Raw genomic sequence first — 14,795 nt, 5'->3', positions numbered from 1 at the left:
ACTTTGAAGGACCTCTCTGACCATGCCCACAACTTGTCTCCTTTAAAACTCTACACGCTACCACATCTACATATATGATGATTTACACATGTAAATTGTGCCTGAGGTTTCTAAAATGTACTTCTAAATGCATTGTGCCTTGTAATGTGATCAAATATTGTGACTCACTTAGGATACTTGCTCAAATTAGTAAGAAAATAATGCACATTATTTATTACGACAAAATACAAAATCAGCCCTAACTTTACCAGGGTTTGAGAGAATGTGTATTTAATGGCAACTGAACAAGCCATCACTGCTCTTCTACGCTGTGAAACAAAATGTTTTTACACATATAGAAGTTTAGTAGTTTGTAAGGGCGGAATATGAATGTAACCTGAATCCATTCTAAAAATCTCCTATTGCTTCTTTTGCAGACATGCACCTCTCAGGAACTGCTCTTTTGCTTTTCCTGTATATCTTAAAGGTAAGAAATAGAGAATTCAACATCGTGGATGTGTCTGGAGTTTGCAGTGTTTTTCCAACTTTGCACTTTTGTTTCAAACCCCAATACAGGGAAGACACAGTGAAGCCTCTTCATTAAGGCATACCACAAAGACCAACAAATGTAAATGTAACTCATCTCCATATTAACCATAATCGGAACTGTTTTTCATATATCTGATTGTTCTTATTTCTTATTATGTTATGCACGATCTTTTCGTAAAACTAACTGTCTATCTTCCGATCTATTATCCACCATTGTAAGATTGTTTAACTTCTATTATGTCATGTATATAAGTACATAAGTACATAAGCACTGCCACGCTGGGAAAAGACCAAAGGTCCATCAAGCCCAGCACTCCGTCTCTGACAGCGGCCAATCCAGGCCCCAAGAACCTGGCAAAACCCCAAAATTTAATAACGATCAATGGACTTTTCCTTCAGGAATCTGTCCAGACCCCCTTTAAACTCAGCAAGGCCAGCTGAACTTTATGTAACACTAATTGTCTATTTTCTGTTCTATTATCCACCTAGAACAATACACTGTAAGCCACATTGAGCCTGCAAAAAGGTGGGAAAATGTGGGATACAAATACAATAAATAAATAAATAAGCCAGTATTATGTCCACAGGACGAAGCCGCTTAAGTGCCGTGATCGGCGCTGATCCTGGATATTCAATGCCAGGTCACCAGCATTGAATATCTGGGGGGGGGGGGGGGGTGGCTGGCTCAAACTCAATCGGCTATGTCAATATTCAGTGTCTCATATTAGATATTGTGAGACTAGATTTGCTGCTTTTCCTGTGGCTGGGGTGCAGCCGTGGAATGCATTAAAGGGTCAATTGAGATTATGCACTGAAATTTAGCAGTTTCAGTGGCTATTGAAAACTTCATTGTTTGTGGAGGCATTTATGTAAAGCTAGTTGTTATAATGGCGCAGTTTTGCTGCAAGGTTTGATACAGTGATTGCATGTATTTTGTTGATGGTGATTTTATTTTCTTTGTTTTTATTGTAAACCGCTTTGATTTAAGCGGTCTATAAATGTGTAAAATAAAGAAAGAAAGATAAGACTGTATTTAGGCAGTCCAATTTGGCCACTAAACTTAGCTGGTCAGCACTGAATATTGCAGATTATTGCGTGATATAACCGGTTATCTTTTCAACGCTAACTGGCAACAATCAGCAGAGATAATTGGTTGTCTCGCGCTGAAACACTATTTAGCTCATCAGTGGCCATTTCTGGGCAGTTAAATAGTGCTGAATATCGAGGGGGGGGGGGGTATATCTACAAAGCTTTGCATATTTTGCAATGGCCACTGATCAGGTTCTCATGAATTTCACTAGAGCGAAATCTGAACTGGATTTGCCCATTTGAAGGCAATTTCATAACGGGGGGGTTTTACTTTTATGTATGCGTTACACGTATAAATGTACAGAATACTGATGTGGACCCACGCATGTAGACACAGATGCGTGTGAATGTCAATGTTCCACCTATTCTGCTATTCTGTGAGGGTGCATCTAAGGGGCATAGCACCTAAATATAAGGGGCAGAGTATGGGCAGGGCTCTCATTTAGGAGTGTACGTTATACGTTACGCACGCTCTTTCCACATTTGGACACTCGCAGTTACACTAGGTCTGTGGGTGGTGGAGCTGTGGCTGCCCCAATTCCAGGTTGTACTAGAATTCTATATTGGTATCTGGGTGTCCAAATTGCATTATGGAATAGGCTCTCACAGCTCGGCATTGGGATGCCTAGAAAGAGGCACCCACTTACAGAATTACCTCCTTTAAGTAAAGAGGATTGACCACTATCGAAGCTATGATGCTGTGCACAACAGACCTTTTGGTCTGACCCAGTATGGTACATCTTGTTTTCTAAAGAAAGTAGGTCATGGAGTGATAGCTTCAAGCTTTTTGCATATGTCAAATTACCAAGTGAAAACTGGAGGACATCATATAAAATCAACTTGAATCCAAGTAGGTCAACAGACCTCTTATAGAACAAAGCTATTACAGGTCATGACTATTCAACATAACTTCAATCATTTGTACCTCCATCAAACTAAGTACAAACATTTGTAACTCTATCGGGAAAAATAAGCAAATAACTCTTAAGTTTCATGCAAACTCAACAGCCACCACAGTGAGTCCAAAAAATAGCAATCCCGGAAACCTTTTGGAACACAGCAACCAAAATGAATATCAATTGTCACATCAAAGGATGTAGTTACTAAATCTGGTTCCAAAGAATCCAGCACCGGTAACAAAGCCCACACCCAACACCTACATGAGGATGTAGGAAGGTGTTTCGGCAGCACGTGTATGCCTGCTTCCGGGGTAGTATAAACTCTTCAAATGTGAAACATTGCAAATTAAAACTGGCAAAACAATGCCTACTACTTCACACTACTCAGGGCTGGTGAGGACATCTTGTGTTCTCACAGCAACCGATGGATTCCGATCAGGTACCGCATACAGTTCAAGCTTCTCCTACTAACCTACAAATGCACTCGATCTGCAGCCCCTCCTTACCTCTCTAGCCTCATCTCCCCTTACGTTCCTACCCCTCCTTTCAGTACCCTTCTCCACCACCGCCTCCAAGCTCCACCCTTTCTGCCTCGCCTCACCCCATGCTTGGAATAAACTCCCTGGGCCCATACGCCAGGCCCTCTCCCTGCCCATCTTCAAATCCTTGCTCAAAGCCCACCTCTTCAATGTCGCCTTTGGCACCTAACCACTCTACCTCTATTCAAGAAAACTAGACTGCACCAACTTGTCATTTCGTCCTTTAGATTGTAAGCTCCTTCGAGCAGGGACTGTCCTTCTTTGTTAAACTGTACAGCGCTGCGTAACCCTAGTAGCGCTCTAGAAATGTCAAGTAGTAGTAGTAGATTCCTTGCTAACATGTTAATTCACAGAGTGCAGGAATGGAGTGCGTGTCTGCAGGACTTCTTAAGTGCAGAGAAGCTAACTCCTACTGCTGACCCCTTAGTACTGCAGTATGAGTAATCAGTAATAGCTCGTGACCCCAGCTCCAAGCACTGGGATCCAGTGAGATCTCAGGAGTTAAGTACAGTTGGACCACCACCCTGGTTAGTACCCACATAGATGTCAAAGGAGCAGTGCAAGAAGTAACACTAGAAGTAGGGAAGAGGGACTGTTCCACATGCAACAGAAATACAAAAAAAACCTGCCAGCATCAAATATAATCCACTCATAAGGAATTAAGCAGTGAAGAAAGTATATAAGCTTTATGGTGGAATGGAGGTATGAGGCTTGGAGAGCTTAATTTTTTCATGTTATTTGTAAAATTCCGTTGGATCTTTGCAATCAAATTGAGGTCTATAAGCTGTAACGGAGTCCCCTCCCTCCAGTGTGGAGCCAGTAGACCTGTAATTCCTTCTACCTTTCATGCTTGAGTTTGAAACTAAATGTTGCATTTCAATGTTTTCATTTCATTGGTTCCAGCAGGGCTGCTGCTCACAGTTTGTTAAAAGTGAATGTTGTGGTTTCCCATGGCCTTCTCTCTCAACCTTCAGGTAGCAGATTTCCAGGTAGACACCACAGGATGTGGTTAAGGGGCAGATGCAGAAATGAGAAGACATCAAGATCAGCCAGAAGCACTGCCTCAAAGTTGTCTCCCTTTTTAGAAAAAAACATATTTCCACTTCTGTAGAGAAATAATAAAAAAAACCCCACTTATGGGCTGGTTCAATCTGTCTAACAATCTATCTGGAGGCGTTATGACTTCATAAAAAGCAACTACATGGGCCCAGAGATGCCAAGTTATCCAGTTCCAGGCTGGAGACTTTGGGACAATCCTGGATACCTGGCCACTCCATCCTGGTGCATTATAGGACTGGAAACACTGATTTCAATGGGCAGGATCGGGCACTACAAATCCCACATTGCTTTGGGATGTAAGCTCAAAACCAGAACTGTCCCAAACTCTCCAGCCTGGAACTGGGTAACTTGGCATCTCTGTGGGTCCAAAGTTTAGTGTGTGGCGCTCACTCTGTTGAAAATGACCTTGATCCAGGGCTGACCCAAGGATTCTGGGAAACCTAGTCAAATCAGCCTTGTATTCGTTCCAACCAATCTCAACTTACTAACTTCTCTTTCTTCTCTTGTGACTGGCACTGCAAGCACATTTAAAGCACATGGTCATGGGGCCAGAACTTTCTGATACTGATCTGCCTACCTTCATGCATCAAAGGCCCCTTTTACTAAGCCGTGTAGGTACCGACGCGTGCCAAATTGGAATTACAGCCCGGTTACCGTGTGGCCCTTGCGCTACGCACGTCTGTAAAATATTTTTTATTTTCTAGCACACGTAGAAGACGTGCGCCAAATGTCATCTGATGCATGTAGGTCATTACCGCCCAAATTCTTTACCGCTAGGCTGGTGGTAAGATCTGAGACCCAAAATGGACGTGCGGCAATTTTGATTTTGCCGCACGTCCATTTTCGGAAAAAAAAGAAGGCTTTTTTACAGGTGCGCTGAAAAATTATTCTGCGCACGCCCAAAACCCACGCCTACACTACTGCAAGCCATTTTTCAGGGCGCCTTTGTAAAAGGACCTTCAGTGTACATATGTTAAAGAATACTAGAACTTACACATGTAACCAGGGGCATAGAAAGACCTCACGGTGGGAGGGGGCCAGAGCCCGAGGTTGGGGGCACATTTTGAGTGCCGCCCCGCCACACCCCCACCGCCATGTCTCGCCTCACAAATATCTTTGCTGGCGGGGGGTCCCCAACCCCCACCAGCTGAAGCCTTCATCAGCGCCGGTCTCCGGCACAGCCACGTTCACTGCCTGCCCGCTGCTCTTCTTTCTTCTTGCTCCTCCTGTGCACGCTGACGCTCAGCAGTCTCCAGTGCAGCCCAGTTCGCTACCTGCCCCCTGCTCTTCTTCTTGCTCCTCCTGTGCACGCTGATGCTCAGCGGTCTCTGGCACAGCCACGTTCACTGCCTGCCCCATGCTCTTCTTTCTTCTTGCTCCTGTGCACACTGATGCTGAGCATCAGCGTGCACAGGAAGAGCAAGAAGAAAGAAGAGCAGGGTGCAGGTAGTGAACGCAGCTGCGCTGGAGACTGCTGAGCATCAGCGTGCACAGGAAGAGCAAGAAGAAAGAAGAGCAGGGGGCAGGTAGCGAACGCCACTGTGACGGAGACCACTGAGCGTCAGCATGCACAGGAGGAGCAAGAAGAAGAGCAGGGGGCAGGTAGCGAACGCGGCTGTGCCGGAGACTGCTGAGCGTCAGTGTGCACAGGAGCAAGAAGAAAGAAGAGCAGGGGGCAGGTAGTGAACATGGCCGCACCAGAGACCACTGAGCATCAGTGTGCACAGGAGAAAGAAGAAAGAAAAGCAGGGGGCAGGCAGCAAACGCAGCTGCGCTGGAGACTGGCGCTAAAGAAGGCTTCAGCTGGCGGGGGTTGGGGACCCCCCCCACCAGCCAAACCAGGGGCCCAGACAAAATTTGCGGGGGACCAGGCCTCCGTGGCTCCCCCGTAGCTAAGCCCCTGCATGTAACTGTGAAAAACACACACGTAAGTGCTAGTTGGGCACTAAGCAGAATTAGATTCAGTAAATGGCACTCAAAATTTGGTGCTTTCTATAACTGGCGTTCCGGGATAGGAGCCCTTTATAGAATGGTGGTAGCAACAGGATCCACCCTAAACTTTGGGTGTGAAGATTTACACCAGCTGAAACCAGGTGTAAATCCCGACATGTAAGTTAGGTGCGGATCCACGGTATTCTGTAATACTGAACACATCGTTACTGAACGTCTGTGACCCACCCATGCTCCTCAGGGGCCGCCTCATGTTGAGTTGCACACTAAGGGGTCCTTTTACAAAGGTGCGCTGAACAATGGCTTGCAGTAGTGTAGGCGTGGGTTTTGGGCACGCGCTGATCCATTTTTTAGTGCGCCTGTAAAAAAGGCCTTTTTAAAAGAATTTTGTCCGAAGTGAACGTGTGGCAAAATGAAAATTGCCACGCATCCGTTTTGGGTCTGAGACCTTACCGCCAGCCATTGACCTAGCGGTAAAAATTCATGTGGTAACCGGGCGGTAATGACCTACACAAGTCAAACGCCAGCGCATGCGCTCTCTTTCTATGCAGTGGAGACATAATGTAGCCAACCAGTAATGTCTCCACCGTTTTTAAAGAGAGCGCATGCGCTGGCGTTTTTTTAGCAACAGTGCCATTAATCCGGGACTCCTGTAGGAGGTCAATCCTGTGCAAGCAGCTGGACGGTTATAAAAGGTATAGCTGGATAAAAATGGTTTTGAAAAATTGGAAGTAAGAAGAGCAATTGTGGTACAGGAGACAGTATGGTTTTGTGTCTATTTTATTATAGTTAAACCCCTGAAGATGCCATCGGGTGAAACGCATCGAATGCGTAGGGTTTGACACAGTAGGTGCTGATCATCTAGATTTACCAATGGAAGTCAAGTTGGTGATCAGATTGAAGATATGAGAACATTTCAGTGAGATACCAAGGGAGAAGCGTGATACAGAGACGGAAGAACAAGTTTTTTTTTTTGTTACATTTGTACCCCGCGCTTTCCCACTCATGGCAGGCTCAATGCGGCTTACATGGGGCAATGGAGAGTTAAGAGTGACTTGCCCAGAGTCACAAGGAGCTGCCTGAAGTGGGAATCGAACTCAGTTCTTCAGTTCCCCAGGACCAAAGTCCGCCACCCTAACCACTAGGCCACTCCTCCACTGTTGCTACTATTTGAGATTCTACATGGAATGTTGCTATTCCACTAGCAACATTCCATGTAGAAGTCGGCCCTTGCAGATCACCAATGTGGCCGCACAGGCTTCTGCTTCTGTGAGTCTGACGTCCTGCACGTACGTGCAGGACGTCAGACTCACAGAAACAGAAGCATGCGCAGCCTTCTACATGGAATGTTGCTAGTGGAATAGCAACATTCCATGTAGAATCTCCAATAGTAGCAACATTCCATGTAGAATCTCCAATAGTATCTATTTTATTTTTGTTACATTTGTGCCCTGCGCTTTCCCACTCATGGCAGGCTCAATGCGGCTTACATGGGGCAATGGAGGGTTAAGTGACTTGCCCAGAGTCACAAGGAGCTGCCTTTGCCGGGAATCAAACTCAGTTCCTCAGTTTCCCAGGACCAAAGTCCACCACCACCCTAACCACTAGGCCACACCTCCACTGTTGCTACTATTTGAGATTCTACATGGAATGTTGCTATTCCACTAGCAACATTCCATGTAGAAGTCGGCCCTTGCAGATCACCAATGTGGCCGCGCAGGCTTCTGCTTCTCTGAGTCTGACATCCTGCACGACGTCAGACTCACAGAAACAGAAGCATGTGCAGCCTTCTACATGGAATGTTGCTAGTGGAATAGCAACATTCCATGTAGAATCTTCAATAGTAGCAACATTCCATGTAGAATCTCCAATAGTAGCAACAGAATCTCAATAGTAGCAACATTCCATGTAGAATCTCCAATAGTATCTATTTTATTTTTGTTACATTTGTACCCCGCGCTTTCTCACTCATGGCAGGCTCAATGCGGCTTACATGGGGCAATGGAGAGTTAAGTGACTTGCCCAGAGTCACAAGGAGCTGCCTGTGCCTGAAGTGGGAATCGAACTCAGTTCCTCAGTTCCCCAGGACCAAAGTCCGCCACCCTAACCACTAGGCCACTCCTCCACTAAGTTTTGACAACTCATTAACACTTTGGGAAATTTGACTGGAGATATACCAGTTTGGAGTAACCTTTTTGCTTCGGAAAAGTACCCTTTTGATTGGACTATTGTTGAGGAAAAGAGGACTTCAATAAGAGTAGAATAACATCGAAAGGAAGGTCATATACAGTGGTGGAAATAAGTATTTGATCCCTTGCTGATTTTGTAAGTTTGCCCACTGACAAAGACATGAGCAGCCCATAATTGAAGGGTAGGTTATTGGTAACAGTGAGAGATAGCACATCACAAATTAAATCCGGAAAATCACATTGTGGAAAGTATATGAATTTATTTGCATTCTGCAGAGGGAAATAAGTATTTAATCCCTCTGGCAAACAAGACCTAATACTTGGTGGCAAAACCCTTGTTGGCAAGCACAGCGGTCAGACGTCTTCTGTAGTTGATGATGAGGTTTGCACACATGTCAGGAGGAATTTTGGTCCACTCCTCTTTGCAGATCATCTCTAAATCATTAAGAGTTCTGGGCTGTCGCTTGGCAACTCGCAGCTTCAGCTCCCTCCATAAGTTTTCAATGGGATTAAGGTCTGGTGACTGGCTAGGCCACTCCATGACCCTAATGTGCTTCTTCCTGAGCCACTCCTTTGTTGCCTTGGCTGTATGTTTTGGGTCATTGTCGTGCTGGAAGACCCAGCCACGACCCATTTTTAAGGCCCTGGCGGAGGGAAGGAGGTTGTCACTCAGAATTGTACGGTACATGGCCCCATCCATTCTCCCATTGATGCGGTGAAGTAGTCCTGTGCCCTTAGCAGAGAAACACCCCCAAAACATAACATTTCCACCTCCATGCTTGACAGTGGGGACGGTGTTCTTTGGGTCATAGGCAGCATTTCTCTTCCTCCAAACACGGCGAGTTGAGTTCATGCCAAAGAGCTCAATTTTTGTCTCATCTGACCACAGCACCTTCTCCCAATCACTCTCGGCATCATCCAGGTGTTCACTGGCAAACTTCAGACGGGCCGTCACATGTGCCTTCCGGAGCAGGGGGACCTTGCGGGCACTGCAGGATTGCAATCCGTTATGTCGTAATGTGTTACCAATGGTTTTCGTGGTGACAGTGGTCCCAGCTGCCTTGAGATCATTGACAAGTTCCCCCCTTGTAGTTGTAGGCTGATTTCTAACCTTCCTCATGATCAAGGATACCCCACGAGGTGAGATTTTGCGTGGAGCCCCAGATCTTTGTCGATTGACAGTCATTTTGTACTTCTTCCATTTTCTTACTATGGCACCAACAGTTGTCTCCTTCTCACCCAGCGTCTTACTGATGGTTTTGTAGCCCATTCCAGCCTTGTGCAGGTGTATGATCTTGTCCCTGACATCCTTAGACAGCTCCTTGCTCTTGGCCATTTTGTAGAGGTTAGAGTCTGACTGATTCACTGAGTCTGTGGACAGGTGTCTTTCATACAGGTGACCATTGCCGACAGCTGTCTGTCATGCAGGTAACGAGTTGATTTGGAGCATCTACCTGGTCTGTAGGGGCCAGATCTCTTACTGGTTGGTGGGGGATCAAATACTTATTTCCCTCTGCAGAATGCAAATAAATTCATATACTTTCCACAATGTGATTTTCCGGATTTAATTTGTGATGTGCTATCTCTCACTGTTACCAATAACCTACCCTTCAATTATGGGCTGCTCATGTCTTTGTCAGTGGGCAAACTTACAAAATCAGCAAGGGATCAAATACTTATTTCCACCACTGTATGTGATAAGTTGTATTAACATGTAGCATACCTACGGGTTTGTTGAATTTCATGTATTATGTGATCTCCTGGGATCCAATGTAAGCAAAGTAAAAACTGAATTGAGAATGAAGTGGTAGGATGAATGAGATTGAATGGATGGATGCAAGGAAAACCATAAGGAGCTAGGAAGCATTAAATTTATATAACACTGTGTATGTGTATAATAATAAAGTACACAAACAAAAAAAGAGCAACACTGGGCCTTCAAGACTGAGACAACAGGAGTATTTTATTGATAAATGTCCCGACACGACTATCATTTTTATTTTTTACATAGTAACATAGTAGATGACGGCAGAAAAAGACCTGCACGGTCCATCCAGTCTGCCCAACAAGATAAACTCACGTGCCATTTTTTGTGTATACCTTACCTTGATTTGTACCTGTCTTTTTCAGGGCACAGACCGTATAAGTCTGCCCAGCACTATCCCCGCCTCCCAACCACCGGCTCTGGCACAGACCGTATAAGTCTGCCCAGCACTATCCCCGCCTCCCAACCACCAGCCCCGCCTTCCACCACCGGTTCTGGCACAGACCGTATAAGTCTGCCCAGCACTATCCCCGCCTCCCAACCACCAGCCCCGCCTTCCACCACCGGTTCTGGCACAGACCGTATAAGTCTGCCCAGCACTATCCCCGCCTCCCAACCACCAGCCCTGCCTCCCACCACCGGCTAAGCTTCTGGGGATCCCTTCCTTCTGAGCAGGATTCCTTTATGTTTATCCCACGCATGTTTGAAATCCGTTACTGTTTTCCTCTTCACCAACTCCCGTGGGAGGGCATTCCAAGCATCCACCACTCTCTCCGTGAAGAAATACTTCCTGACATTTTTCTTGAGTCTGCCCCCCTTCAATCTCATTTCATGTCCTCTCGCTTGCACTTTCGCCATATACTGTATATACATTTTGTATATATATGAATGTTCATTATTGAATATGTTTTGATATATATTTTTAAATGCATATTCACGTACAAATGTGTTTTTTTCTAAATATATTCTCTCCATGCTGAATGACTGGAGAAAAAGCGGTTTTAATGTTTTAAGATTTAACATAATATATCATTTATAGTGATGCGGCTTTTATTATGTTGACTATGTCCTTTTTATACCTTACATCACATTTTAATTTACTTTATGAATGTTTTTAAATATTGTTTTGTTATTTGTGAACATGAACTATATATTTATGTATGTTCTGGTTTTTTTAGACCCCTGAGGCAGGTGTTCTTTAACGCCGAAACACAGCTCGTGTCGGGTCATTTATCAGTAAAATACTCCTGTTGTCTCAGTCTTGAAGGCCCAGTGTTGCTCTTTTTTTTTCTTTGTGTACTTTCTATGTATGCTGATTACCCTCTCTGTTTGGCTTATATAATAAAGCGCATGAAAATTGGAAAAGAGTAGCCACTAGACAGTTATTAAGTTCATATACTGTGACTAGATTGAAATAAGGGGCGCTCATAAGAGGAAGCAATGAATATTCATGAGAGAGCTATGTATGCAGTGGAGGCAGTTCATGCAAATCTCTCTCATGAATATTCATTGAAAACCTGACTGGCTGGGGTACGTCCAGGACCAGGTTTGGGAACCACTGCTTTAGGCTCTTTCCTTAGAGGCTTCTCCCTTAGGTTGCTGTAAAGGGCATTTTCCCTTTGTTTCTCCCTGTTTGACTTTACAGCTTTGCCTCTCTCAGTAGTGCTGAGATCTGGCCTCTCCTTGCCTCTGAGGTGGCTGGGCTCGGACTCCATGTTGCAATAGGCACAGTTCTTACAGGCAGGTGAATTGTAGATTGGATTCTCTTTGTGTACTGAGAGAATTGCAATAAAGAAGATTTGCCTAAGAATTGAGAGTCTAGTGGTAAAGATTTTTACTCGGGGACGAGGAGGAGGTTTAACTGACTGTGAGGTCATACTGGTCAGTAACACTGGACAGTAGCACTGGGCACTGACCTGGACAGTAACAAGCGCTCAATCTGTAGCATCCATTATAGAATTGTCCCCTAGATCAGCATCAGAAATTTCTAACCCCAAGCGTATGTTTTCCCAAGCGTATGTTTTGAACATGCTTGCAGTGCATAGCTTTGAGGAAGGAGGAGAAAAGCAGAGGGGAGCCGCAGCACACGCTTCCACCACCTCAACCAGGCCAGTCAATTCTCTCTTCAGCTGCCACGGCATAAGGATCCCCACCAGCCCTACTGTCCTAGCTGGCCATTTTCCTTCCTTTCCAATTCTAGTGCCCTAGACAACTGCCTAGGTTCACCTAGTAGTCAAGTCAGTCCTGCCTTAATCTTATAAAAGTGAGATCATTTTCAATAAGATCAAAGCTGAAAAGTGCTAGAAGAACCAGGCATGGTTTTAACTGTCTTCCTTTTCATTAATCTTATTTGATTACATGTTGCTCATAATAATGACTATAGTCACAAGAAGAACTTTGCAAAGGCTGACGGAGGTATCTTCTCTTCCCTTTCTTTTATAGCTCTGTGCCGGTGATGTCACCACAATGGAAGACACTGATTATGGCGACTACAGTACCAATACCACAGCTACCCCAGACTATAGCAACTATGAGATGGAGTGTAACAAAAGTGAAGTTCGGAATTTCAGTGCTTGGTTCCTCCCATTCATGTACACCATCATCTTCCTGGTAGGACTCCTCGGGAACAGTCTGGTTATGCTGACCTATATCTATTTTAAGAGGCTCAAGACTGTTACTGATTTGTATCTCCTGAACCTTGCTTTGGCTGACATAATCTTCCTTTCCACTCTCCCCTTCTGGGCTTTCAGTGTAGCCCACTATTGGGTTTTCGGGGACTTCTGCAAAGTAGCCAACTGCATCTACAAGATGAGTTTCTTTAGTGGGATGCTACTGCTTATGTTCATCAGCTTCGACCGTTACTTTGCTATTGTCCAGGCTGCCTCAGCCCACCGCCACCGCTCCCGGGCTCTCTTCGTTGGGAAATTATCATGCATTTTCATCTGGGTTCTGGCTTTTTTCTTCTCCATCCCAGATCTGATTTACAGCAAGGTTAAGTCAGATAGCTGCACAATTATCCCAGGTAACAGCCAGGATCTCAGTACCATCCTGAAGATCTCTCAGATGGTTGTTGGCTTTCTGATCCCTTTCCTAGTAATGTTGTTTTGCTACTCCATGATCGTCAAGACCTTGAACCAGGCTCGAAGCTTTGAAAAGCACAAAGCCATCAAAGTGATCATTGCAGTGGTCGTCGTCTTCATTGTCTTCCAGCTGCCATACAACGGTGTCTTGCTGGTGAAAACCATCTCCTCCCCAGACTGTGAGAAAAGCAAGCAGCTAGATATCGCAGATGATATCACTAAAAGTCTGGCCTGTTTCCGCTGTTGCCTCAACCCCTTTCTTTACGCCTTCATCGGCGTCAAGTTCCGCAATGACCTCTTCAAGCTCCTCAAGGAGCTGGGATGCTTGAGCCAGGAGAAACTTCTGCAATGGTCCACTTTCAAACAGCACAAGAGAACTTCAGTTGCTACGGACACAGAATCCACCACCACATTTTCCCCATAAACTTCAATCTGTCCTGAAAGCTCTACCAGCTAGGATGAAGGTATGGAAATTGGCAGACTGTACTACCCAATTCCTTTCTTTCATTTGTTTATTCACAAAAACAAGAAAAAAAATATGTCAATTGAAAGAGTGCTCAGGAGAAGGGGGTGAAGAGTCCCCCAAATGGAAATAAGGACATTTAACTTTCAATTAATTTTATGATCAAATTTCAAACTAACAGAATATTGTGGGGCCCCATAACATGGTTACCACCCCAACTTGCCTTCCCTATACAAATTTCTTTAACTTTATCTCAGGTCCACCAGCCTCAAAAGGGTTTCAGGCAGCAGTCTGTGTAATTTTGCTATTCCTCTGTTATACTGCCAAGGATAACAAAGATTTGTACAGTTTTACTGCTGAAACTGGATACATTTGAAGCAACAAGATAACTGACCAGTGCAAGATGTGAGTTTTTTTTTAATATATATAACCAATTTTTATTAAGAGAATAAAAATATCAACAGTGAAGAAACAACATTTTTCCCCAAAATTACATGTAATAACCCCCTCCCAATTACCAAATCTCCCCCAAGCCTGGCTGATTCTTCCCCAGACTATGGAGGAACATAAACAGAAAATACTGCTAGGGATAAGTGTGTGAGTTACAAAATAACATTATCACAATTAACTATTTAAATCCTTGTGATGTTCCATTATTATAACTGTAACTTAACCATGGTGTCCAATTAGGAGCTTCCACAACGTGCCACTTCAACACAGTAGCCTTAAATGCTAATAAAAACATAAAAACCAGCAAAATCCATTTAAGCTTAGAAGGTTTAGATGTCACAGGAGCACAATCATCAAATAAAAATATTTGCGGCTGAAGAGGAAGCTGAATGTTAAAAAAAAAAACTTGACGTACTTTATAGGATACTACATCCTAAGAAGCTTGACTAACTGGACATTTCCAAAATATATGACCGAATGTAGCCCTTGATTCAGAACATTTTGGACAGTTATTATTGGAAGATATGCCCATCGCAAAAGCCCAGTGTGGAGAAATATATGCTCTATATAGAAACTAATATTGCTGTTCCCTATACCACACAGATGTTAGTTTCAACAAAGGCTTATATGTCAGGGTCTTGCAGCTGTTCCGCAGAGAATGTGATGTTGAGATCTTGTGGCCAGGCCACTGCTCCTCTTTGAAAAAACAGAGGAGACAGATCCTTATAATAAAAGGAAACCAGTATGGCTTTATCATTCCACAACAGATAAACCTCTTCAACCT

At 44.4% G+C, this 14,795-nt stretch overlaps 1 protein-coding gene across 1 annotated transcript; it reads left to right on the top strand.

Annotated features, from left to right (window-relative positions):
* The first annotated feature begins 421 nt into the window (after positions 1–421).
* CCR7 (C-C motif chemokine receptor 7) lies at positions 422–13,522 on the top strand. Its single transcript, XM_030221481.1, has 2 exons — positions 422–466; positions 12,461–13,522. Exon 2 carries the CDS (start codon positions 12,485–12,487, stop codon positions 13,520–13,522), a length of 1,038 nt encoding a protein of 345 aa, XP_030077341.1. The 5' UTR covers positions 422–466; positions 12,461–12,484.
* The last annotated feature ends 1,273 nt before the right edge of the window (positions 13,523–14,795 follow it).

Source organism: Microcaecilia unicolor, chromosome 12, assembly GCF_901765095.1.
Source record: "Microcaecilia unicolor chromosome 12, aMicUni1.1, whole genome shotgun sequence".
Taxonomy (NCBI): domain Eukaryota; kingdom Metazoa; phylum Chordata; class Amphibia; order Gymnophiona; family Siphonopidae; genus Microcaecilia; species Microcaecilia unicolor.
This window is presented reverse-complemented; position numbering and strand designations above follow the sequence as displayed.

What these genes read in the sequence shown, in the direction of transcription:
- CCR7 (XM_030221481.1), top strand. Translation starts at nt 12,485, where the DNA reads ATGGAAGACACTGATTATGGCGACTACAGTACCAATACCACAGCTACC.